Here is a 27,680-nt window from a genome sequence, read left to right on the forward strand (position 1 = left end):
GCCCGGAAGCAAACTCACACAGCTACGGTCAATTAATCTTCAATGAAGGAAGCAAGAATACACAATGGGAAAAAGACAGTCTCTGCAGCAAGTGATGCTGGGAAAGTTGGACAGCTGCATGTAAATCAATGAAGTTAGAACACACCCTCACACCATACACAAAAATAACCTCAAAATGGCTTAAAGACTTAAACATAATATACGATACCATAAAGTTCCTAGAGGAGAACATGGGCAAAACATTCTCTGACATAAATTGTACCAATGTTTCTTAGGTTGGTCTCCTAAAGCAATAGAAATAAAAGCAAAAATAAATAAATGGGACCTAATCAAACTTACAAGCTTTTGCATGGCAAAGGAAGCCATAAACAAAATGAAAAGACAACCAATGGAATAGGAGAAAATATTAATATTTGAAAATTATGTGACCAACAAGGGCTTAATTTCCAAAGTATACAATCAGCTCATACAACTCAACAATAAAAAAACAAACAACCCAATTGAAAAATGAGCAGAAGGTAGACATCTTCTCCAAAGAAGGCATTCAGTTCAGGTCAGTTGCTCAGTCATGTCCAACTCTTTGCAACCCCATGAATTGCAGCACGCCAAGCCTCCCTGTCCATCACCAACTCCCGGAGTTCACTCAGACTCACGTCCATCAAGTCACAGATACTATCCAGCCATCTCATCCTCTGTCGTCCCCTTCTCCTCCTGCCCCCAATCCCTCCCAGCATCAGTCTTTTCCAATGAGTCAACTCTTCGCATGAGGTGGCCAAAGTACTGGAGTTTCAGCTTTAGCATCATTCCTTCCAAAGAAATCCCAGGGCTGATCTCCTTTAGAATGGACTGGTTGGATCCCCTTGCAGTTCAAGGGACTCTCAAGAGTCTTCTCCAACACCACACTTCAAAAGCATCAATTCTTCAGCAGCACACGAAAAGATGCTCAACATTTCTAATTATTAGAGAAATGTAAATAAAAACTACAATGAGGTATCTCCTCACACTAGTCAGAATGGCCATAATTAAAAAGTCTACAAACCATAAAGGCTGGAGAGGGTGTAGAGAAAAAGGAAGCCTCCTACAGTGTTGGTAAGAATGTAAATTGGTGCAGCCACTGTGGAAAACAGTATGGAGAGTCCTCAAATCACTAAAAATAGAACTACCCATATGACCCAGAAATTCCACTCCTGGGCATATACCCAGACAAAACTACAATTCAAAATGATACATGCACCCCCAATGTTCATAGCAGCTCTACTCACAATTGCCAGGACATGGAAACAACCAAAATGTCCATCAACAGATGAATGGATAAAGAAGATGTGCTGTATATATACAATAGAATTCTACTCAGCCATAAGAAAGAATGAAATATTGCCATTTGCAGAAACATGGATGGGCCTGGAGATTATCATACTAAGTGAAGTCAGAGAAAGACAAATACCATATATCATCCTTACTTTGGAACTGTGGTGCTGAAGACTCTTGAGAGTCCCTTGGTTAGCAAGGAAATCAAGCCAGTCAATCCTAAAGGAAATCAACTCTGAATATTCCTTGGAAGGACTGATACTGAAGCTGAAGCTCCAATATTTTGGCCATTTGATGCAAAGAGCCAACTCATTGGGAAAGACCCTGATGCTGGGAAAGATTGAAAGCAAGAGGAAAAGGGGACAACAGAGGATGAGAAGGTTGGATGGCACCATCAACTCAATGTACACGAGTTTGAGCAAACTCCAGGAGATGGTGAACGACAGGGAAGCCTGACATGCTGCTGTCCATGAGTTGGAAACAACTTAGCAACTGAACAACAGCAATAATATGTGGAATCTAAAATATGACACAAATGAATTTATCTGCAAAACAAAAAGAGACAGAGAGAACAGACTTGTGAGTGACAAAGTGGAGGGAGTAGGGAGGGATGGGCTGGGAGTTTGGAGTTAGTTCAGTTCAGTCGCTCAGTCGTGTCCAACTCTTTGTGACCCCATGAACTGCAGCACACCAGGCCTCCCTGTCCATCACCAACTCTCAGAGTTTACCCAAACTCATGTCCATCGAGTCAGTGATGCCAACCAGCCATCTCATCGTCTGTCATCCCCTTCTCCTCCTGCCCCCAATCTCTCCCTGCATCAGTCTTTTCCAATGAGTAAACTCTTCGCATGAGGTGGCCAAAGTACTGGAGTTTCAACTTCAGCATCAGTCCTTCCAATGAACACCCAGGACTATCTCCTTTAGGATGGACTGGTTGGTTGGAGTTAGTAGGTGCAAACTATTACATATAGAATGGATAAGCAATAAGGTCCTACTGGGTAGTTCAGTCAACTACACTCAGTATCGTGAGATAAACGAACGATAATGGAAAGGAAATAAAAAAGAATGTAGGAAAGAAACATATCTTCAGAGAGTTAAGGTGGAACTTAATCTCTTAATGTCAATATATGGCTAAAATTGCTTATCTGAGTAGATTTTCAGAGTTTAACTGCAGAATCTGATTAAGCAATCTAACAGGAATGAATGTTTCAGCACATAAAGGTTTTTTTTTGTTGTTTGTACTCTATATTTTGTTGTTGTTGTTAGCTCACAAACTGAGGTTCTAATTGTAAAATTTAGAGATTGAGGATTTGGCAAATGGAATTCTACTAATCATACTTTTTCTTGCTTGTATTTCCCTGATTAATAGGTGAGTCAGGCTCAGATCTGGAATACTTCAGCAGGAATTTAGGGGTGTCACACTCTCTGAGGTATGGACATTATATCATTTCTGAGAAGCCAAATTATTGTTTCCTTGCATATCACCTACTATATTCTGACAAATGACTTGGAAATCAATGGGAACTTGCATACAAAAAGCATAAATCAAGCTTTGAATTGTGTTACATTGTGGCAGCTTTTAAAAGCTGATTTCACTTATTTATAAAAATAATAGACTTTAACTGAAACTGTGAAGCACTGAAAGATGTAGATGGCCTGCTGTCTGCCCGCAGGCTATGATGTGAAGGAGACAGGAGATGCATGCCACTAATTATAATACTAGGTGCCATGGTCAGATGTGTCATTAATAGGCTGCATGCTTCCTGCTGAGAATTCACAGGCCGATAGAATCATTGCCAGTTGAGGGTGATTTGGTAGGCTTCTCCAGAAGCCCACTTCTGAGCAGCGTCTGAAAGATGAGTTTTCCTAATCCCTCAGTAAATCTGTGCTTGCTCAGCCCTCATGCCCTTTTCATATCTGTCATTTACAATTATTTTCATGATTATTAATTAAGATCTGTCTCCCTGCCTAGACTGGTTCTGTTCACCATACTATCCCTGGCAGCTGGTAGAACGCTCGGCTCACAAGTAGGTGCTTAATAAATATTTGTTGGATGAAGAACTATTTCTTGAGCTTTCTTATACACCAGGCACATGCCATGTACACTCATTTCCTCCTCACAATAGCTCTCAAGGTGTCATTACCTCCAGGAAGCTAACCAGTTAGCGTGTCATTTCTGGACTAATATCTAGCTCCAGTTGAGGTCTGGTGGGCTGCAAAGCTGGAGCTGCCCCCAGGATTCACACTGCAGGGTCAAGATGGAATGAAGGGCACAAGACACTTGGGGGTGCCTGAGAAAACGGCTCCCACCCAGAGCTCCAGTGTCCTCTCTCCTGGGAGTAAGAGGAGCCTGGGTAAACCTGACCTTGAAGGAGTCTTCTGATGGAATGTCCCTGGGCTTGTTGGTCCTGCCTGTCTCTCCTTCAGCCAGCCAGTTCTGCTCCGCTCCCTGCGCACTTGGCTCCAAAAAAAATGAACCCGTGTTCCTGGGTGTCTGGTGTGACTCCAGGCTTCCAATCTACACCACTGAGCCTGACTGTTAGCACACTTCACTTTTCCACTGGTTCCACTTCTGACCTTGACCCATCTCATACCCCCTCCGTATGACTTATAGCTTCATCCTCTGTGTGTCTGTGGTTCTCACAGCAGGCGACCCTTCCCAGCTGTGCTCCACACTTATCTCCTTGATCTCTGTGTCCTGCTGAGTAGGGGGGACCCCAGCTCTCCGTCCAGAGGAATTCAGGTGTCAACTGGAGTGGGCAGGGAACCATGGCACCAGGCGGAAGGCTGGCTACGTTGCTGAGACACTGAGCAGACATGGTGGGATTAGCATGGAAGAAAGAGGGATGGCCAGAGGAGAGGGTGTCAGGGGAGAATTGGTGGCACTTGGCAATGATTTGATGCAGGTGTGGCCTGAGGGTGCAGCAGGGGAAGGTGAGAGAAGAGAGGCAGAGGGCATCCCTCCAGATCTCTATGTGGAAAACAGTATTGCCCAAACTTACAGCTACCGCCTTTGGTTTCCAGAATTTTCATTTTCCATAAGATTCCCTTCAAGCTTTACTTTCATCCGAGTTTCAAGCTCTGCTTCTCCATGCACCCTGCATACTTAGTCATCCTGGATGGAGCAGTCATTCTTCAGACCACCTTGTTCCTCCAGCTTCCTTTCCGACTGTTCCCTTTCCTTCCATCTGCAGAAATCCTCTCCACCCCTCAAAGGCAGATGGGCTACCATGTCCATGGAGCAGCCCCTGCTGATGCCAGTTGGAATAATGTCTCTTTTCTGTGCTTCCCTAGGGCTTAGTCCTCTTATCAAAGTCCTTCTCACATCCTGCCTCACTCCACAACCATTGTACTCATGTCTGTTTCCCCACCAGACTGGGAGGAGACTGGGAATTACATCTTTTCCAGCTTCCGAGTCCCTAGTGACAGGTACTCACTTCTCCCTACCTGCTCCTCCTTTGCAATACTCATCAATGGATTTTGACAGATATTGGTTATAAATTTGGCACAGTGTTAACCTCGAAGTCATGTGGAAGGGAGTGGGGCTGGGGATCTACATGCCAGGGACATCTAACACATTGCCATGTTCTCTTGTATACTTGGTAGTGGATATATGGGAGTCATTGTGTTGTGATTCTATGTAGCTTACATATATTTTAAAATACACTTTTGTACCCACTTGAAATTTAATAAAATCAAATTTTAAAAGAGATAAATATTGTATAAATTGCATCATCCTTTCTCCTTCTGTCAGAAGACAGCTCTATCTTTCTCCCAATTATATTTCTTTTCCTTCATATAAAACATGCTAGAATAAAGACTCAGACTCATTTTTCTGACAGTTGATTCTCGTGATTTGATTTTGTTTACTTCCTTCTCTATTTTTATTTTACTTCTCTTTTCTGTCTATATCTTTCTTTTCGTAAAAAAAATTATTTATTTGGCTGTTCAGTTCAGTCACTCAGTCATGTCCAACTCTTTGTGACCCCATGGACTGCAGCATGCCAGGCCTCCCTGTCCATCACCAACTCCCGGAGTCTACTCAAACTCATGTTCATCAAGTTGGTGATGCCATCCCACCATCTCATCCTCTGTCGTCACCTTCTTCTCCTGCCTTCAATCTTTCCCAGCATCAGGGTCTTTACCAGTGAGTCAGTTCTTCGCAAAAGGTGGCCAAGGTATTGGGAGTTTCAGCTTCGGCATCAGTCCTTCCAATGAATATTTAGGACTGGTTTCCTTTAGGATGGACTGGTGGGATCTCCTTGCAGTCCAAAGGACTCTCAAGAGTCTTCTCCAACACCACAGTTCAAAAGCATCAGTTCTTTGGTGCTCAGCTTTCTTTCTAGTCCAACTCTCACACCCATACATGACCACTGGAAAAACCATACCTTTGACTAGAAGGACGTTTGTGGCAAAGTAATGTCTCTGCTTTTTAATATGCTGTCTAGGTTGGTCATAACTTTTCTTCCAAGGAGCAAGCGTCTTTTAATTTCATGGCTGCAGTCACCATCTGCAGTGATTTTGGAGCCCAAAAAAATAAAGCCTGTCACTGTTTCTATTGATTCTCCATCTATTTTACGTGAAGTGAGGGACCAGATGCCATGATCTTCGTTTTCTGAATGTTGAGTTTTTAGCCAACTTTTTCACTCTCCTCTTTCAGTTTCATCAAAAGGCACTTTAGTTCTTCTTCACTTTCTACCATAACAGTGGTATCATCTGCATATCTGATGTTATTGATATTTCTCCTGGCAATCTTGATTCTAGCTTGTGTTTCATCAAGCCCAGCATTTCTCATGATGTACTCTGCACATAAGTTAAATAAGCAGGGTGACAATATACAGCCTTGACATAATCCTTTCCCGGTTTGGAACCAGTCTGTTGTCCCATGTCCAGTTCTAACTGTTGCTTCTTGGCCTGCATACAGATTTCTCAGGAGGCAGGTATGGTGGTCTGGTATTTCCATTTCATAAAGAATTTTCCAGTTTGTTGTGATCCACATAGTTAAAGGCTTTGGTATAGTCAATAAAGCAGAAGTAGACGTTTTTCTGAAACTTTCTTGCTTTTTCTACGATCCAACGGATTTTGGCAATTTGATCTCTGGTTCCTCTGCCTTTTCTAAATCCAGCTTGGAGAATTTTGAGCACTACTTTGCTAGTGTATGAGATGAGTGCAATTGTGCAGTAGTTTGAACATTCTTTGGCATTGCCTTTCATTGGGATTGGAATGAAAACTGATCTTTTCCAGTCCTGTGGACACTGCTGTACCAGGTCTTAATTGCAACTTGCGGGATCTTTAGTTGCAGCGTGTGAACTCTCAGTTGTGGCACACAAACTCTTAGTTGCAGCATGTGGGATCTAGTTCCCTGACCAAGGATCAAACCAGGGCCCCCTGCACTTCCGGGAGTGCAGTCTTAGCCACCGGACCGCCAGGGAAGTCCCTACATCTTTATTAACCATTTCCAACTATTGGTGCTATTCTGATGGGTGGCAATCTTAGGATAATGGGTGAAAGGAAGTTCTTACATTTGAAAAATCTAAATAGGTATGTTATTGATTAATGGAGAGGCATGACAACAAACGGATGCATTTTAAAATCCTCTATGAACTAGGAATCATTACCTTAGTAAAGATAGAGTGGACTAGAAGCTTCTTTAATTTGAAGGACAAGATGAAGTGTGCATGAAAGGGCGTGGGGCAAAAACAGTCCATTTTGGCAAAAATAATACTTCACAAAGTCTTCTGGATGAGTTATTCCCTCCCCAACCCTGAGAGTTAAGGCTGTTACCAGAGGGAAATATGGAGATAAATTTATTGCTTATTGAAAGAATATAATATTTAGGTTATCATTTGAGATACTTTTATCTGCAAATAATAGCAGGCCCAAGTTGAAGTGACATAAATGATAAGAAGATGCATTGTCTCACCCAACAGAATTCTGAGTAGGGTGTTTCCCAAGCTGGTGAACTCAAGAACTCAGGTCACTGAGCACCTGTTCTTCCTCCTTTTCCTCTCTGCTGCCTTCTACTTGTTGGCATTGTCTTCAGGCTCCCCTCTCATGGTTTCAAGGACAGTTTGTACTAAATGGTGGTCCCACAGCATGTTCTTCCACCACTCTGTTCTTTTTAAAAGTGAAAAGAAGGAAGCCCCCTTCTGGAAAGATTTCTCCTCATGTCAGAGCATCTAGATTTGGGTCACAAGTGTGTGTGCTAAGTCATAGTTTTTCCAGGCCAGGTGGCAATTGGGTCACAGACCTACCCTTAAACCCAACGATGAGAGCACAGGGGGATCGAGACCATTATGACCGGTTTGAAAGTGAAAGTGAAAGTCACTCAGTCGTGTCTGACTCTTTGCGACCCTAGACTACAGTCCATGGAATTCTCCAGGCCAGAATACTGGAGTGGGCAGCCGTTCCCTTCTCCAGGGGATCTTCCCAACCCAGGGATCAAACCCAGGCCTCCTGCATTGCAGGCGGATTCTTTACTGCTGAGCCACTGGGGAAGCCCAAAAATACTGGAGTGAGTAGCTGTTCCCTTCTCCAGAGCTTCTTCCTGACCCAAGAATCGAACCAGGGTCACCTGCATTGCAGGCAGATTCTTTACCAGCTGAGTACCAGGGTCTAGAAGAACTCAGATTGGCCTGGTTCCTTAAGCAGGGAGAGAAATTGACTGTCAGAATGAAAACAGGTCTCTGTAAACATGGAAGAAGAGGAAATGACTGATGAGTGCCTCCTAGAATGCTCCTCATCCTAAGGAGATGTGCAAAGAGAAACTGATTGAAAACAAAACACAGGCTTCCCCCTCGGGACAACCTTTTGAGGCACACTAAGGCTCATGCATTGGAGAAGGAAATGGCAACCCACTCCAGTGTTCTTGCCTGGAGAATCCCAGGGACGAGGGAGCCTGATGGGCTGCCGTCTATGGGGTCGCACAGAGTCAGACACGACTGAAGTGACTTAGCAGCAGCAAGGCTCTTCATCAGCGTGTGTCCTCGTCCAGCATTTCATGATGGGTGTCCACAGGGTTGTCATAGGGCCATCATTTCCTCCAAAGATATGTCTATTTTCAGATGGACTGTGAAAATAGCCCAACTATTTCTACATAGAAAGGTGATTTTCAGTGTGTGATAGTACAAAGGCAGGCACAGTGTTTGTAGTGAAGAGTTGAATGGTTGTCATTATCTTTCTTTTGTGATCTTATGCCACTTTCCTCTTAGGAATTATGTCTCGTCCATTGAACGATGTCTTGGCAAGGCTGTATGTAAATCGAGGTTTCTTGCCCATCAGCCAAGGGGTGACATGTGACCTGAACTAGATCAATCTGACCCACTTTCTCAGGACTTTGAATTTATAGTGACATGAGAATGGAAAATATTATTTGAGTTCTTCATTCTGGCAGTTAAGTTGCGTCATTCCTGCTTTTAGACCCCCTAGGATCCACCCACCCCCTCCAAACTGCCTTGATCCTGAGTTTGGTTCTCCAGCCTTCCCTTCGATTCCATGAGCTACCAGTAACATCCTTGCAAAAAGATCATTTCCTGCTTCAGTAGCCTGCTATATACAACCTCTAACATCTATTTTATTTCATAAAACCATAGGATGTTTGAGCTGTAAGAAATCTTAGAAATCATCTGGTCAGTGCCCTCATTTTACAGCTGACGAAACTGAATCTCCCAGAGGTTGAGGGTTTCTCTCAAGGTCACATCACAGAGCTTGTCCGTGACAGAACTAGAAATAGACAGGGTCTCCTTTGTCCAGGGTAGTGCAGCCTGCTTTTTATTTTCATTCTTTTTTATTATAAACCACAGCCTGCTTTACTCCTCTTTCTCTCATACTTAATACAGAATGGTGACCTTAAAATTTTCATTTCTCCCCTAAATTCATAATTTGCTTTGAGGAGTTAAAATTTTTGTTTCGGAGATAGTCCTTTCAGAGATTTGGCATCTGGTAAAGACAGGCATCAGTTTATATCCTTATATGGCGCCTTAACTATTTTCAACAATCTATAAAGAAATTCATGTTTGGAAAGGAAGTGGTTTGCTCTAGGGAAACATATGGGTTAGGGTTCTGAAAGTGATTATCTCCCATTTTTGACTTTAGTTTCTAGCTGTGTGCATTTGGAGAAAGTCTTCCTCGATTCCCACTAAAAGATATATATCTGCTCTATTTTTTCAGTCACCTTAGGGAATCATAGCTTAGACAACTGCTGCCAAAACAGCCCAATGTTAGGGTAGGAATTGGGAAGAGGTTTTCCCCTGGTGGCTCAGTTGATAAAGAATCCATCTGTAATGCAGGAGACCCAGGTTCAATACTTGGGAGGGGAAGATCTCCTGGAGAAGGAAATGGCAACCCACTCCAGTATTCTTGCCTGGGAAATCCCATGGACAGAGGAGCCTGGTGGGCTATACAGTCCATGGGGTTGCAAAGAGTCGGACAAGACCTTAGCAACTAAACTATCGCCACCACGACTTTAGGCACTAAAAATGTACTGGTTAATTTGTTTATCTCACAATATCTGAAAATAAGTACTCTTATCAGGATCCCAATTTACAGATGAAGAAAGTAAGGCACAGAGAGGTTAAGTAACTTGCTTAAGGATACACAGATTTAAGTGGCAGAGCTGAGATTTGAACCAGGTGGTCTCAGTTCAAAGTCCATGCCCTTAACACTCTGTTATATCTTAATTATTAACTCTCGCTATGGAGATAAAAGTAGATTCATTTTCTTAGGAAAAGAAGATTGTCCAATACCTTTTTGTACACACTTCTGGCAAGGTGGGGGAGGTTCTGTAGCATGACTCTCTTGTGCCCCAGTGATGCTTGGAGCATACACTTATGAACACCATTGAACTGCAAGTACTCCTACACAACAAATGTTTTTCTTGTCTCTACCCATGCAGCCAAATACATCTAAAGAACTTGATTACTTGGTAGTTATGAGATGAATTGCACAGAGGGAAGCTTTTTGCTCTAGATGCTCATCAAATAGGATCAAAAGTGAATCATTTAATAGATTATTTAAGAGTTAAATTCTTTGAACTCATCTCAAGATCCCCTGTGGTGAAAGGTACTAATTACAATGCAAAAACAGCGAAATATTGATTAGAAAATGCTAGGAACTAAGTGCCCAGAAAGTCCTTTTCTGCTTACTGGATTTAAAACACATTTTTCTGCTTGAAATTTGTTACAGAGAAACAGGAAATCATCTCCATTCCCCACCCTATTTTGGCAAACAGACAAAGTAAGTTTTATTTTTAAGCAATTTATCAAAACAAAGTTCCACTATGTCAAAACAAATTGACAGTGCTTAATGCTTACATCACAGTAAGATTTTTTTGGACATTATTCTTTATTCAGAGTGAAAAATTCAGTAGAAAAAAAGGGTGTTTAAAAATTGTCTATTTTATTCAAGCTCTTTTAATTACAGACTAATGCTAGAAGAAAAGTTCATTATTCAGTAGTAGTTGTTGCTTTTTTAATAGAATAATTTGATCAATGTGAGCAAAAAAGAATCTCTTTAAATGGCATGTTTTAGTGGCAGAATTCACACAGGCTGTGTTCCTGAGAATTTGCTGGTTTGCATGGATGGGCGGTGCTGGAGGAGCAGTAGGGAGAATGAGGTGGGAGGAGGCTTCTTGCCTCTCTTGGGAACTGGTGCTAAGAGCCCTGGGTGTATAGCGCCCCCTCCCTGAGGACCAGGTTGGCCTACCTGTGCCCCAAACAAGCTAGTATCTGAGCACCGTTAACAAGTACTGGTATCTGATGTAGAAATTACCCAGTTAAGTGTTTGTGGACTTAATGAATGGAATGTTATTGGAGCCCAGACAAGGGCGCTGAAATCAAGGAGGAAGAAATGAGAGAAGACTTTCTGGAGGAAGGGACACAATCTGAGACTTAAAGGAGAAGTTGGACAGAGTGGAAAGAACATATATGAAGGCACTTGGGCAGTTGTGTACAGAAAAGAGGGGTTTACTTTAAGATCTATGTGTCCTCCAACACACACACACACACACACACACACACACACGGGCTTCTGACATGCAGGAGATGGAAGCATGCTCTCTTTGACATAGTAATAACCATGCTATTCTGTTTCAAGGACACTGTGGTAATTAACGTGGGAGAGGGACGGGCTTTGTTAAACTTGAGAATGTCAGGGTTCTGCAGGGGAAAATTGACAATACTGTGATCTATTGTGATATTTTTCATACTCTATCATTTGAGCTTGTAACTGCTTAACCAATTAAAGTTTAAGCCGACAGCCCTTAAATACTACTGCACAACTGAAAGAATAATTTATTACACACAGAGTTATTGGAAGAGAGGGAAGCCAGACTGTATTCAGAGCAACACCACTGAAGGTGGCTGTTAATTTTTGCTCCAGATATAGGCTTCCCTGCTTAACTAGAGAGAGGCTGCACCTTCAAGCCCCCTTTTGGAGAGTTCCAGTGCACAATAGTACACTAAAACATTTAGGAAGTCCTTAGGGTTAAAAAAAAAAAAGGTTTATTAATGGTTAACCCACTTCTCAGGAAAGTTCTTTTTTTTTCCTTCCCAATTATCACTGAGTACATTTTTGAATCACTGCAGTGAGAAAAGATTGAGACACTGGAGGAAATCTCATCCCTCTTTGGGGGTTATATTATAGCCAGATTTTTAAAAATCCAGTCTAAGATCAATTTCATTAAAGCACAATTTGTGCTAATGATGCTATGCTGATTTTAGGAATGCACTGTTCTGACATTATCAATAACGTCGAATTTCTAGTTCATACGGGCCGCTGATGGGCTCCAATCAACGGATGGTAGCACCTGCATAAGTTAAACTGCCACTACACAGAGCTGAGAGGGAGCGTGGTGCAAGGGGCCATATACAAGGATCTCTGTGGGTTTTGCCCTTGAGTTGATGAGGAATTGATGAAGGTGCCCTAAAAGGTAGGAGGGACCAGACAATAAAGGACTTTGTTTGGGTATTCTCCCAGATGCTGGGGTTCAGCCAATGAAGGTTTCAATTAAAGGAATAACCAGATTTGCACTCTTAGGGAATCTACGCTGATACTACCACAATGAGTGATTAGAGGGGAACTAATACCTGCACTGACACCAGATTGGTATCATAGGGGAGGAAAAATAATTACCCCCTACCATTCTGAGTCCTCTTGAGAAACCTATCTGCAGGTCAGGAAGCAACTGGACATGGAACAACAGACTGGTTCCAAATAGGAAAAGGAGTTCGTCAAGGCTGTATATTGTCACCCTGCTTATTTAACTTATATGCAGAGTACATCATGAGAAACCCCGGGCTGGAAGAGGCACAAGCTGGAATCAAGATTGCTGGGAGACATATCAATAACCTCAGATATGCAGATGACACCCCCCTTATGGCAGAAAGTGAAGAGGAACTCAAAAGCCTCTTGATGAAAGTGAAAGTGGAGAGTGAAAAAGTGGGCTTAAAGCTCAACATTCAGAAAACGAAGATCATGGCATCTGGTCCCATCACTTCATGGGAAGTAGATGGGGAAACAGTGGAAACAGTGTCAGACTTTATATTTTTGGGCTCCAAAATCACTGCAGATGGTGATTGCAGCTGTGAAATTAAAAGACACTTACTCCTTGGAAGGAAAGCTATGACCAACCTAGATAGCATATTGAAAAGCAGAGACATTACTTTGCCAACAAAGGTCCATCTAGTCAAAGCTATTCTTTTTCCAGTAGTCATGTATGGATGTGAAAGTTGGACTGTGAAGAAAGCTGAGCGTCAAAGAATTGATGCTTTTGAACTGTGGTGTTGGAGAAGACTCTTGAGAGTCCCTTGGACTGCAAGGAGATCCAACCAGTCCATTCTAAAGGAGATCAGTCCTGGGTCTTCTTTGGAAGGACTGATGCTAAAGCTGAAACTCCAATACTTTGGCCACCTCATGAGAAGAGTTGACTCATTGGAAAAGACTCTGATGCTGGGAGGGATTGGGGGCAGGAGGAGAAGGGGACGACAGAGGATGAGATGGCTGGATGGCATCACCGACTTGATGGACATGAGTTTGGGTGAATTCCGGGAGTTAGTGATGTACAGGGAGGCCTGGCGTGCTGCAATTCATGGGGTCGCAAAGAGTCGGACACGACTGAGCGACTGAACTGAACTGAACTGATTCTGAGTTCTTAACTGAGACCCCTGTAGTAAAAGGCAGATTGACAAGAGAAAAACAATCAGAAATTTACTAACATGTAATCTCATGTATCGGAGAAGGCAATGGCACCCGACTCCAGTACTCTTGCCTGGAAAATCCCATGGACAGAGGAGCCTGGTAGGTTGCAGTCCATGGGGTTGCTAAGAGTTGGACACGACTGAAAGACTTCACTTTCATTTTTCACTTTCATGCATTGGAGAAGGAAATGGCAACCCACTCCAGTGTTCTTGCCTGGAGAATCCCAGGGAGGGGGAGCCTGGTGGGCTGCCGTCTATGGGGTTGCACAGAGTTGGACATGATTGAAGCAACTTAGCAGCAGCAGCAATCTCATGTATACAAGGGTGATACCCAGGGAAAAATGAGTAACTCAAAGAGGTAGCTTAGAATTCAGACTTAAATCCTGAATTCTAAATAGGGAAGGGGGCAGGAGATGTCAGCCTCTTAAATTCAGTTCAGTTCAGTCGCTCAGTTGTGTCTGACTCTTTGTGACCCCATGAATCGTAGCACGCCAGGCCTCCCTGTCCATCACCAACTCCCGGAGTTCACTCAGACTCATGTCCATCGAGTCAGTGATGCCATCCAGCCATCTCATCCTCTGTCGTCCCCTTCTCCTCCTGTCCCCAATCCCTCCCAGCATCAGAGTCTTCTCCAATGAGTCAACTCTTCGCATGAGGTGGCCAAAATACTTAGGGTAGAGCAAATGATTTTTTGGAAAGATGAGTGGACCCTTAGAAGAATAGATGGGAAATATGATGGTTTGTGATAAAGTCTGTCTGGAAGTGGTGTTGACTGCTAGTCTCCTCTTCTGTATTGAGGCAATTTTCCCTGGTTGTTGAAACTCCCAGTTTAGGAATCTATGACAACTGAGTCCCTTATGGAGTATCTGTCTTCAGGAAGGTAAGGGAAGTTCAAAGCCTCTCCCTGTATTTGCTGTTTTTCAAGAGCCTACAGCTCAACAGTAATCAACATACCAAAGCTGCATATTTGGGGATGGCATGTCCTGAACCCCTACAGTCATATATTGGAGTGGCATATGCTGCCGTCCTTCAGTATCTATTATGCCAGTTCAGAATGATGAGAAGAAAGGGAAACAAGACGGAGGCAATGGGATCCAGGAAGATATACAAAGAAATAGCCGCTAGCTGATTGGGCACTGAGGGTGAGGAAAAAGTAGGAGCCGAGGGTGACAGCTAGGCTTCTGGCAGAAGTAACACTATGCATCCAATAGGAGGAGGGGGGAAAGGTGATCAATTCAATTCAGACATGTTCAGATTAAGTTTAGTGGAACACCCAAACACTGATATACAGATGTCTGATAGGAAGCTGACTCTATGGTTGGAATCCAGGAGTGATGTTAGGGCTCCAGGTAGAAATTTGCATGTTATCAACATATAGGTGGATGCTTCCCTGGTGGCTCAGAAGTTAAGAATCCACTTTCCAATGCAGGAGATGTGTGTTGGATCCTGGGGTTGGGAAGATCCCCTGGAAAAGGGAGTGGCAACCTACTCCAGTATTTTCGCCTGGGAAATCCTATGGACAGAGGAGTCTGGCAGGCCGCAGTTCATGGGGTCACAAAGAGTCAGGCACAATTTAGTGACTAAACAATAACAACAACAAGCAGAAACTGTGGATATACCTAGTGGATTAGTATATTTGTCTTTCAAACTGATTTATATGGTTTTGGATGAGAGACCTGCAAAGTGAATTTCAAGTTGAACCCTATTCGGTAGAGTGCACGACAGTTGCCATAATGTTGTGAACTGGTTGGATGAATATATGGATGAATGGATGATTGAATGAATAAAGGGTAGAGGTTCATTAAAATCAATAGATGTTTCCCTCTTTTACTTTATTTCATGATTTGTTTTAGTTTTAGCTCCGGAAACAAGAAAAAAATATGACTATCTCAAAGAGACAAAAGGCAACAGCGGGTGGATTGTTTGGATGCAACACATGGAGGACTTTATTCCTGCACTTAAAAATCAATGAGCCTTTTGCTTTTAAGCCAAGTGATTTCAGACCATTGATGTATATTATTCCCATTAGGTATCGATGCCCTAGCAGTGACTGACCAGCTGCTGCCTTCGCAGCAATCCAGATGGAGATGACCAGTCAAGTGACAGACTTGTTACTTTCAGCAAGCAAGCCTGTTATTTCACACATAACTTCCTTTGAGTAAATGTGAGTTTTCACTCTACATACCTGGCCAGAAATCAAGTGGTTTTACAAGAGAGATGTAGGATATCAGGCATTGGATTGTGACACCCATATGTTATATAAATGGCCATACTATGGTCCTTGGGGGCTGCAGAATAGTCCAAGACTCCTTAATAATCAATCACACCACCATCAAGGCAATAGACAGGGCAGGTTGGAAGCAAGTCTTCCATTACCACTGATGGATGACTTTCACCTTTTTGTGGAAGAGTAGTTTTGACTCTTCATGAATCATAGAGGACATACTTAAAATGCCCAGCTGTGGCCCTAAACAGTCAAAAATATTTTCATACTTCTCTACAGGCATCAAACAGTTTGGGCAATGCCAAGTAAGTTACAATCCATTTCTGTAGTTTGGGAAGGTCATTAGGACTCAGATTCATTATCTGCTGAGACTTTTCTTTGTTTTCCATTTATTACTCTCCTTTGAGTGAAATAGAGCTGCAGGAGCGGAACAGAGACCTCAGTTCATTCATCCCTGACACATTATTCGTGTCTACCATTTCTCCATAAATTTGGAGAGGAAGAGATAGAAATTGCAAATGCAGGGATTTAAATCCCCTTGGGCTACATTTGTCAAGATGAGCAGATTGTAAACTGCCTCTTGCAAATATGATAAGCATTTGGGCATCAAGCTAATAACCGGGAACCACAGACTCATTCATTTGTGTGGTGTTTCCCTCCAGAAGTTTCTGAAATTGCTTCTGTAGTCATTACATAGACCTAGAATTGTTCAGGTTTAGCAGGAAGATTAGACACACTACACTATCTGGCTAAGGAAGTTGGCTTTTTCCAGTGAGATTGAAATGACAATTTTTTTCTGTTTATATCATCACAATCTTTACAAACTATGCACTTGGAATACTTGATTTGGGCTTTTCTGAGAAAACAAGGAGAGATCTGTATAATCCTTTAAATTGTCTTAGAGCTTTATAGGCACATTGATGACAAAGAAATCCAAATCATTAAGATGCTCTCACTCACAGTTATGGCCCTTCTGTTGAAAAATAACCTTTGTATTTTACACTTTAAGTCCCTGGCAGGACCCTATCCTCTTATCTTCTTCAACAGAAGCTATTTTCTTTTGCTTCTTGTTTTGACCTTTAAAAATTTCACTACATAAGCCATCCATTAGTACATTTTCATTATAAAAATATTAAAAATAACACTGGAGTTCCCTTTGATTATTATGTCAAATTCTGAAGTTCTCCCAATCCTACTACAACCCTATCCATCTTTGGTCACAAGCATCATTAATAGTTTTGTGTGTATCTCTCCAGACTTTCTTCCAGGAATGTGTGTGTGTGTGTGTGTGTGTGTGTGTAGTATATTTTTGTGTATGCACATGTTATTTGAGATAAATATACTATAAGTACCATGCCACAGGTTTCTTTTTTCATGCAGTGATTCTGGAGCTCTGTTAGTACAGACAGCTGTTCCATCTTGTTATGGATTGAATGTTTATATCCTCCCAAAATTATATGTTGAAGCCAATGTGGTTATATTTGGAGGATGGCTTTGGGGAAGTAATTAGGTTACAAGTAAGGGTGGAGACCTCATGAATGAGATTAGTGCCCTTATAGGAAGAGACATAAGAGAGCTTGCTTCCTCTGTCTCTTCATTCTCTGCCATGTAAAGATGCAATGAGAAGACAGCCATCTGCAAAGCCAGAAGTGGGCTCTCACCAGGCACCAGATCTGCCAGTACCTTGATCTTATCCAGAGAAATAAATGTTTATTGTTTAAGCCATCTAGTCTATGGTATATTTATAACAGCAGCCCAAACAGATTAAGACGCATTCTTTCTAGTCTTTTTTAACCATTGCATAATATCTCATAGTATTGGTAGGCCATAGTTAACAAATAAGGGTGGTTACTAAATAGGTGGTTCTAATTTCTCACTATAGGCTACCCCACCTGATGAAGAGTCTTGAAAAATCCATTATAGAGTGAATTCTTCTAAGTAGAAAAGTGTAAATTCCATTTAATGAAAAAAAAAAGTTTATGTACTTCTAAGTACCTAAATCATGCTCATTTATGCTACAACACCATATAACATTAACATGGACACAAGGACTTCTATAGTTAATATTAACTTGGCCAGATATTCTCCATCATTAATTACCCTATCATACACCTGTTTCCATTCTTTCAGTGTTTACAGATTGAACACTTAAGACTTTGATGTATTTATTCATTGAACAAATCACTACTGAGCCCCTATTATGAGTCAAACACTGTTTTGCATGCTGGGAATATATTAACAAACAAAAAATTCCTGTCTCGTGGAAATTAAATCCTAACACAACAGACAAGTAACAGATAAGTAATGAAATAGAGCAAGACCTTTTGGTCCTTCCCCCCAGCCATGTTCTCAGCCTGCCTTTTGTCTGTGGAAAAACTTTAGAATAAGTTTAACCAGAGAAGTGAGAAAATGCAGAAACGAAGGAAAGCAGTCAGAGGAGACCAAATAATAATAATGATGTCACTAAGCATAATCAAAGACCTTTCGTTCCTCCTCAAGGGCTGCAGATAATATTCTGAGCTATATCCTGTCAGCTGTGTTATAGATGCTGACACCCCCACCAAGTGGAGAAGTTAACCACATGATGCCCAGACTATAGCCATGACATAGCAGCCACAGTTCTGAGAACTGGCCTCAAGGAAGTGGGAACACACTGACCCCAGAACTGAAGATTAGCTGTACTTAACACAATCATGATGACACTGGTCAAACCACAGATGACCAATCTCAAGATGACTGTCAGAGCTGACTGTGCCCTTTCTGCATGTAGCCCTCTCTGTCTGTCTATGAAAGCTCTTACTCCAATTGCTGGGGAGAAGTTGGCGTCTACCCTCTTCCTCCCTTACTAGCATTCAAAATCAAGCTTTCCTTTCCACCAATCCAGCTTCTTTAATAGCTTTTGAGTGGTGAGCAGTTGGACCTTGGTTCAGTAGCAGTAAGATATAAACGACAGTAGACAGTGATATACCCTAAGGAGAAAAAAACAAAGCAGGGAAATGGAATATTAGGAGGATTGAAATTTGACCTGGAGATACCTCATCAAGAAGGAGGCTTTTGATTAAGAAGCCCAAAGAAGTGAAGAAGGGATGTGTGAAGCTGTCTAGAAGAAAATTATCCTCTATATATAAGATGCCCTATATCCTCTGACTAAGATGCCCTATGTCCTCTGACTAAGATGCCCTCTAGGACCAAATAATTCTTTCTGACAGAAATGGCCAGTCTTTTTGTCCTGCAGTTCATCATTGGTTTCTCGTCCTTTATCACATTTCTTAGCAGCAGATTTTTTTCCCCAAGGATAGCAGACTAGAGTTTTCTTGCAGAAGTGTTAAGAGGCGATCACAGTTTTCAGTGATAAATGGATCGCTCAGCATGAGATTTATAACATGAGGGAGAATGGGACACATAGGCTACCCATTTTCTCTTGGGAGGCATTGGCAGGAAAAATGTGGTTAGGCTTTTGACAGGGAGATTTGTGGAGCAATCTGTCTCTGCCTGAGGCCACTGGCTAGAGAAAGAGCCCAGGTATTAGCTGGAAGAGAAGAACTCAACCCAAGTGAAAATGAGCAACTTTTTTTATGACCAGGTATCTGCTTGTCTGGGGGCTCTGGCTAGCATTTTATATACTCCCTCGATATAAATCCTATCTCTTTTGATGATCATTTGGATAACCTACGGCAGATTATTTAATCTCTCTGAGGTTTGCTTTTCATCTGGAAAATAAGTATGATAATAGCCGCTATCTCATAAGGATGATATTGGGAATTAAACTGAGACCATGGAGGTAAAGTGTCTGTAACATAGTTAAGTAGTTAGTGAATAAAGACATTGTCACCACCAGCATCATTATCATCACCATAACTACTACCATCTTTATCACCACCACCAAAACCATCAGCATCATTACAACCACCATCACCAGCATCACCAGCATCACCAGCATCATCAGTGGCAACACCACCATCGTCATCTCTATCACCCACCACCATCGTCATCATCACTGCCAACACCACCACCATCGTCATCTCTATCACCACCACCACCACCACCACCATTTCTTGGGCTTAACAGGGAACAGCACCAAGTTCAAGGACAAGCAGGCATTACCGAGTGCATCTTTAAAATACCTATCAGTATCTCGCAGCCCATGGTACTAAAGATTCAACAGAGAGGCTGCCTAAAATTGGTCATCTTCAAGGCAAGGGAAGCATAAAACCACTGCAAGCTCCAAGTAGATAGTAGAGGGTTAAGGATTTCCAGGAAGGGTGGTGATTTACAAATGGGATTCCTTGGCATCAGTGACGGGGGAGGAAGAGGAAATGGAGCCATTTTAGGACAATCAAAGGCACCTGTGAAACAGGCTGCAGTGCTGATGCTGACCAGGGAGCTGCTTGATGTAAATGTCTGTGAAGAGGTGCCGAGGCCTGCAGTGAGAAGCACCCAGGGGCCCAATAACCTCGCATGGCTTCATTCTGTGTCTCTCTGGCCCCGGTGTGTTCTCAGTTGCATGGAAACAACCACAGCAGATGACCAAATCTTTCAGCTACTAATCCACCTCACGGTATAAAGAGAGCTAAACACATAAGTATTCAGCTATCTCTAAAAAGAACATGTTAGTTTTCTCTTTTGTTGAGAGGCTCTACAGAAGAGTTTATAATACTAACTGGTTAGGCCAAAATGACATGGGTTTGAATCCTGGCTCTGTTTTACCACTTGTGTAAGATTAGATGAGTTCTAAAATTCCTTGCATCTAAATGTTCTCATTTGGGCAGCAGAAATTGTAGTATCTACTCATTAGGGTACTTATGGAGAGTAAATGGGATGATACATACAAAACAATCCGCACAGTGTCCAGCACACAGTAAATACACATTAATGATTATTATTGAAGATTTTTGGCTGGGTTGTTTTCTGGTGAGGTAAATGGGGAAGGAGAATATAAATGTAGAGAAGGAGAAAGGGAAGAAGAGGAGACATGAAAAAGAGAGTCAGGATGTGAAAAGCTTATCTTAGAAGAGAGGCACTTAATGACTGTCAAGAAGGTCCTGAGAGAGAAAAAGGATAAAGGTGGCAGGGACTCAAAGGCAGAGAATTAGTTTTGCTTTTTTGCCAAGGTTTCATCCATCTGCTCTTGGCTTCTATGCTGACTTTTCCCGCCAAATGGCAGCTCTAGAAACCTAGTGGTGAAACCCAGGGCAGGGAGACAGACCATTTCGGAATCACCCTAAACTTTTGTTCTCAGGGGAGTCATATACGAAATGTACATACTATTCTTTTGCAGTATGGAATTTCTTTGAGACTAATAGAAGAGACAGGCCTTCAAGTGAGTCAGCAGTGACCACAGGCAGACATAATCCTATTGCTTTTTGGCTGACAGCTCATGCAGAGAAAAAACACTCTGATCCAGACAAAGGTAACAGCTTCAATTCCAACACAAAATTCTTATCCTACAAAATCAGGTTCTATTCCCAGTCTATGATGGCTCTAGACACCAGAAATATCAGAAACACCATCAATTTCTTACTATTGGGCTGTAATAAGCTAATCATTGCTAAAAGTAAAATGCCCAAAGGGTAGACTAGCTCAGATTATTTTCAGGAGCTAAGCGCGTATACACACAAAAGAACTCAGATTTGTTTAACAGCAGACATTGCAGTGGAGCATCTGTTATAGGCAAATATACAGAAGTGAAGTTGTTCAGTCATGTCCGACTTTGCAACCCCATGGACTGTAGCCTACCAGGCTCTTCCATCCATGAGATTTTCCAGGTGAGAGTACTGGAGTGGATTGCCATTTCCTTCTCCAGGGGAATCTTCCCGATCCAGGATTGAACACAGGTCTCCCGCGTTGTAGGCAGATACTTTACTGTCTGAGCCACCAGGGAAGTGTTTTAAATACACAGAAAATGAACATAACCCTGAATAAGTTATGAGATAGCTAGAAAAATACAACAAATGGTTAACTACATGATTTTTTTTTCAATGTGAAGAATGGCTGGTCTGAATCCACTCTGATGGCTTTTTGAATCTTAATCAACTACACAATCAAAGCAAAATTGCAGTTCTGAAATGAATTTTCATTATGATTTCTTCTGATGTGATTTTACAAACCAACAGTTTAAGAAACGAAGTTGAAGCCTGGATCTGAATATCAGAATGTAGGGCACACTTAAGAGGAAGATGAAAGGGCAATTTTGACATTACAAAAAACTAGCTTGACCCTGAAGAATAACTACTTTTATAAAATTAAATATGAATTAAAGTCATGTGTATGATCCACCCCATCTGTTCAGCATACATACATACTACAAATGTATACATTTTTTTTAGGAAAGAAGGGAAACATGCTTATTTCACATTTTTGCTGAATTACTTCCTAAGACGTTATGTCCTAGAGCTCTGGGATGGCTGTGACTGGAATTTGCCTGCTTTTGTTTCTAACTTAAGCACAGCCTGGCGGCCTGGGCAGAATTTAACTTTCCAGATATGGGATCACCTTGGGGCAGCTGACTTCTGTTAATACAAAGCACAGGAGACACTTATTTCTGGGTTCAGATTTCTCTCACGTAATCTGCACGTAATCTGTCCAAGGTGCTTCTTCCCCTTGGAGTTCTGCAGCTGAGGTCCATGGTCCACCCCTTGGTGGGTGCAGCTGAAGCGGCTCATCCCTGGTTTTGCCCAGCCAGCCACACAGCTCATTTAACCATGGGCTTGATGTACAGCCCAGTGTGAGACCCGGAGGAAAGGGAGGCTTCTGTCTGAAGTTCAGGATTAAATACTTTCCTCTAAGAGTTGGGATTTTGCCCTTTAGACCTGCATGTATCAATACCCCAGAGCAATTTTCTTGGATGCATTTTTGCTTTGAATTTGAAATATGCTTTTGAAGCTTTTTATTTAATAAGGCACAAGCATAGGCACAAGACTACATTCATTATTTAGACTAGAACTTCTTTTGCACTTGATGTAAGGAAAAAAAAAAGGCTGGCATGCATGTTCAGGGTAATTGCATAGATTGAAATGAACCCAATTTCTGTAAAGGATTATTGAAGGAATATAAAACTTCCAGAGTAAGTCTGTTAAATCATTCATTCAGTAACTGATTGATATTTGCTCAGATCTGGATCATGTGCTTTGCTAGCTTTTAAAGCAAAGCAAAGAAGAAATTATTTAAAAGTGATGGTGAAAAACAGTATTGAAAGAGAGCAATCCTGGAGAGTGGATATATTTTAAATGATGATTGTCTCTTAAATAATGTAATTCACAGGCCATGGAGCTAGGCCCCAGGAATCATCTCTTCAGCCTGTGTTTTCACTTGGCAATCCTCACATCCTATCATTAAAAGATATATAACTGCAATACAAATAATGTCACCACTTAAAAAAGAATTCTCTTATTCTTTTGTAGATTTATATTTCATTTCATGATTAACAATTTTGCTATGCACTAAATGAGTGAAGGCTTAAAGTCTTATTTCTAGCTCCTTTGCAACTGTTTCTTTTACATTTCCTGTTAACATCTATAAGTTCATCTGATGCTAAAAAAAACTCTGATATGAGGAAATTGTAAATCTCAACACTTTCCTCTGCTCTATACATAAAAAGTCTAAAATTTATGAAGAGGCAAATGCAACATTTTCATCAGTTAATTGTTCTCTAGATTTAACAGCAGAAACATTTCAGGCAATCAAAAAGCAAGTAGGGAAAACCACCTTTAATTGATTCCACAGAGAATTTTTTTCCAGATTATAAATAACTTCTTATATTTTCCATTTGGCTGTTTCAGGAGATACACAAATGAAATGCAGGATATTGGAAAATAAGTTGCTAAGAAATAGGATGATATGAAAAGATCCCTACTTTACCTATATGGAACAAAAGTTGGTCTATTCTACCAGGGGAATAAAAGCAAATATGAATGAGGCTAACGTACAGGCTTTGTTTCACCAGAAGAGAGCCACTGAGTAAGACACCTGGTGATAGTACCTGGGAGGGATGTCACTGGGGCTCCCAGACAAGAATGTTGTATGAAACCCCTACCCAGAGTGAACACTGGGGCTGGAGGGCAGAACTGCACATTGACAATGCCTCTCCTGGCTGCAGGGTCTCCGGTGCAGCCTCTTGGATTGTAATACCATTTACTTATCCACACATCAATATTTCCTGTCTTTAGAAGCAATGATGGCATTTGCCACCAGGGAGTGTGATCTGTGTATTCATGGACTAGCTTGACTCAACTTTAGTAGATTTTAAAGTGCAGTCCTGGGGGTCTACTGTGTTGTAATCCCTCTAATATTCTATCTAAATACTTTCAAGTTCTATGATTATGCCATTATGTATTTATGGTCATAAGAAGTCAGTTTTAAACAAAATATTCTTTAGTATCCCTTATCATATATATTTTCATCCCATATGTAAAGTTTTGGATAAAAAGTTAAAGGAATGTGAAAAAATCCAATCTGCTGAGGGGTAGAACATTTTAAAAAATACTTATTTACCTTGTTCATCAAACTTTTTAAGGTTTAGAAAAGTTATCAGTATTGTAAAGCATTTTCAGAATGATTGGAAGTCCTCTTTCAGAATATCTGTTTCTACCAGGGTGAGATCATGTTCTTCTACTGTGAGCACACAGTAGGAGCTCAATATATGCTTGTTTGAAGAATGAATGACTATAAAGAGACACCTATATTCCCCTTTCACTATAATAGGTAAAAATCTATAAGTAGTATTATCTCTGCCCATGGCATTTATATAATAAAACTAAGTCCACTGTAAGAACTGATTTAAAGTCATACTATAAGAATGGGAAAATTTAAAGTGGAAATTTAAAGTCTAGGGTCCGCTCATGACTTGCCAAAGATAACATGCTTAACCAGGAAAATGGAAATGAATATTTTTGAGTGAACTCTAGATTAAAGGAAATTATCAATACAAAGCTGTGAAAGTTTAAATTAACATAAAAGAAACATAATTATTTGTAAAAACAACCATATACATTAAGAGAAATGATACTGTCTTTAAACTTGCATTTTCAATACTGTCTGTGCAAAATTGCTTGTAGTGTTTCCAAACAGGCGTCTGTGGCTGGATGCATGGAAAACTTCCATGAAATGCACATCGGAGCAACAGGGCCCACTGTTTCCTTTAACATGATGAAGTCTGGCCAGGTCATGGCTGTGCTTTGGAACAGCTGGTCTGGATGTGTGAAACCTGCAGGACAGGCAGCAGCAGCTGGAAGGCATCCTGTATATATGTGGTGCTATTGCAGCCCTGGGAATGGAGAAAACTGTCATTGAAGGGTTACTGTCAGAGTTCCAGCTTGACAATTCTTCCCATTTGATAATGTTCTTCTCCTCAAACCCCACACTATTTTAGAATATTTTTCTTTTAATGCTGTTGATTAAAGCAGATATAAACACATTTTGTTGGATGGCTTGCAACCAGCTTTGAATTATCTACACTAACAGAGAGAAGAATTCACTTATAATGAGGCAAGCCATTTCCATAGACTTTAAGGGTATATTAGGGTATATTTCCTTTAGCTCAGATGGTAAAGGATCTGCCTGCAATGCAGCAGACCCGGGTTTGATCCCTGGTGTCAGGAAGATCCCTGGAAAAGGAAATGGAAACCCACTGCAGTATTCTTGCCTGGAGAATCCCATGAACAGAGTCCATGGGGATGCAAAGTGTTGGACATGACTGAGTGACTAACACTTACACTTTAGGGTATATTATGTGTGTATAGTCAATACCCATTATGTCCAGTCTTACTTATCCTTTTTCCAGATCAATCCCACTGCCCTGAAATAATACAAAAGCACAGCATGAAAGAGGCTGTAGTTTGTCCTAACCTATAGATGAAGAAGGGCTTCCCTCGTGGCTAAGATGGTAAAGGATTTGCCTGCAATGCAGGAGACCTGAATTTGATCTCTGGGTTGGGATGATCCCCTGGAGAAGGAAATGGCAACCCACTCCAGTATTCTTGCCAGGAAAATCCCATGGACAGAGTAGCCTGGTGGGCTACAGTTCACGGGATGGCAAAGCGTCAGACGCGACTGAGTGACTAACACGTATAGATGAATAAACAATAATGGGTTACTGGAGATGTTGTGCAATTATTCATGGCAAATCCTTGAATGCTGTCATCTTCCCATTCATGTTGGTACCCTCCACTTGGTTTGGATATTTACATTGCTATTCATGTTCATGGGTGCTCTAACAGACAGTATTCCACAAGCAACCACTTAAAGTTTCAGGTAATTAAAACAGGAGAAAACTTCCACCAAAGGAATGAATAAACGATTTGACTTCATACTCTTCATGACCAACAGTAATTCATCTGCTAAGGCCTTTTGGGTGGCCAAGGAAAAGGTTTTCAGGTTCCATGTTCTGCCTCTGATTGCCTGGATTTCCTTTAGCTCTATCCTCCAGAATCTTCCCTGCATGTCAACTCCATCCCTCTGCGAGGCTGTGTCTTAAGCAATAACACTTAGGGTCACCACCGTTACTCCTGTACCCTGGTAGTTTTCCTTAAAGGTAAGACCCAATTCCTAAGTGCATTGCTATATATTTATATGTAGCCCTCCCTCACTTTTGTAATTTCCAAATTTTGCATTTGACAGGTACTTCAGAGAGCAAGAAACCACTGTACATACACTGCTTATATTCAGACTTAACTTGTCAACACCTTGAGGCTTCAGTTGGGTGCCGTGGGGCTACAGAAATGCCAGTTACTTATGGCTGATCCGTAATAGAAGCATTTCCCCCACTAGCCACAGATGAACCACAGCGCCTACGGGTCAAGAATGAGGTGTCCTAGGTCCCTTTTCTTTTATTTTACATCGCTGCTTCTGGCAAAGCCACAGCTGTGTGGGGCAGCTGCATGTCCATGTTACAATGTCCTGGTGGGTGGGCAGGCCATGGAGTGAGTGGTCACAGAGGATCTTGCCTCTAGTTAGTGAATGGGCAGATGCTAAATATTTACCTGTCATTTGTTGCCAGTCTGGAGCTTAGACCCGGCTAAACCCAAGTTTATTGTGAATGGAGGGAAGTTCCCAGTTTTACAAAAAATTACCATTGAGCAAGAATCCCTCATTGCAGCCAATAATCACAGTGTTAAATCTGGTGTCAAACTTGGCAGCAGAAATGTGCTTCTGCCAGAGGAAACAGCGACAGAAATAATGTGCAAGCTTAGCATTTCTCTTTATAATCAGGAATTCTTGAAAATTAGGTATTGTTGTTTCACTCGAGGGTTTACAGCTGGTTGAACTATACAAATGTACTCAGAAAAGACTGTAGACGATAAAATTTAGAATTGCAGTAATACTTGCTGCCTGGGAGAAAGACAAAACGTGTAGCTCTAACATTTGGTTTAATTCAGAAGCATTTTCTCTCTGGGGGGCCACTTACCTCTAACAATACACTATTGATCATGGGGTTAAGGACCTCGGCCTTCTGGTTGCTCTGTGGAATCAAAAGTATGAAATTGACAGATTAGGCGCTCATACTCCAAGGCTTGTCAAAGTGTTAAGATGCTGGCTTTATGAGGGATCTCTTAGAGAAGCAGGGGAGAAGTGGGATGCTTACTATACATAAAGGCTTCATACTTGGTGCTTCCCCTACACGATCTCATTTAATTTCCACAGAAATCTTAGGGGGTAGGCAGGGACCACGATAACTCTGATTCACAGATGAGAAAATATGAATCAGGAAGGTTGAGCAAGTTATTTAAGGTCATGTAGCTAGAAATTTAAACTCAGACCTTTTAAACCATTCAAATCTTGTAACAGGTCTGGGATTAGGGGGAGATGAGTGAGATTGAGTTGGACAGAGTCAGCTTCAGTCTTTACTTAAAATTTTTATATTTTGTTCATCATGACTTCTGGTGTTCATTTTGATTTTAAAATATTGCATCTATCTAGATGACTGAGGTTGTCTCTTTGTCTCTTTTTGAGAGATGGTC

The 27,680-nt window shown here is 41.5% G+C and overlaps 2 protein-coding genes across 11 annotated transcripts in view; one reads left to right on the forward strand and one right to left on the reverse strand.

Annotated features, from left to right (window-relative positions):
• Positions 1–27,680, forward strand: part of TMEM156 (transmembrane protein 156) — an 86,854-nt gene that overhangs the window by 42,365 nt on the left and 16,809 nt on the right. For 2 of the 4 annotated variants that reach the window (XR_003110637.3, XR_003110641.3), the window contains 4 exons: positions 2,678–2,738; positions 3,281–3,335; positions 10,492–10,542; positions 15,532–15,666. The gene's annotated coding sequence lies outside the window, so the exon portion shown is untranslated. Of the gene's footprint in view, positions 1–2,677; positions 2,739–3,280; positions 3,336–10,491; positions 10,543–15,531; positions 15,667–27,680 lie in introns of those variants that run through there. The other 2 variants (XR_006552278.2, XR_003110639.3) reach the window with 2 other exon arrangements.
• The window catches only part of FAM114A1 (family with sequence similarity 114 member A1), a 65,883-nt gene continuing 61,620 nt past the window's right edge, over positions 23,418–27,680 (reverse strand). For 6 of the 7 annotated variants that reach the window (XM_025290169.3, XM_025290168.3, XM_025290171.3 and 3 more), the window contains 2 exons: positions 27,128–27,181; positions 23,418–24,988 (listed from right to left, as the gene is read on the reverse strand). In XM_025290169.3, the coding sequence (XP_025145954.3) occupies positions 24,887–24,988; positions 27,128–27,181 (156 nt within the window). In that variant the 3' untranslated portion in view covers positions 23,418–24,886. Of the gene's footprint in view, positions 25,005–27,127; positions 27,182–27,680 lie in introns of all 7 variants that reach the window. The other variant, XM_044945984.2, reaches the window with a different exon arrangement.

The sequence above is a fragment of the Bubalus bubalis genome, chromosome 7, assembly GCF_019923935.1.
Source record: "Bubalus bubalis isolate 160015118507 breed Murrah chromosome 7, NDDB_SH_1, whole genome shotgun sequence".
Taxonomy (NCBI): Eukaryota; Metazoa; Chordata; class Mammalia; order Artiodactyla; family Bovidae; genus Bubalus; species Bubalus bubalis.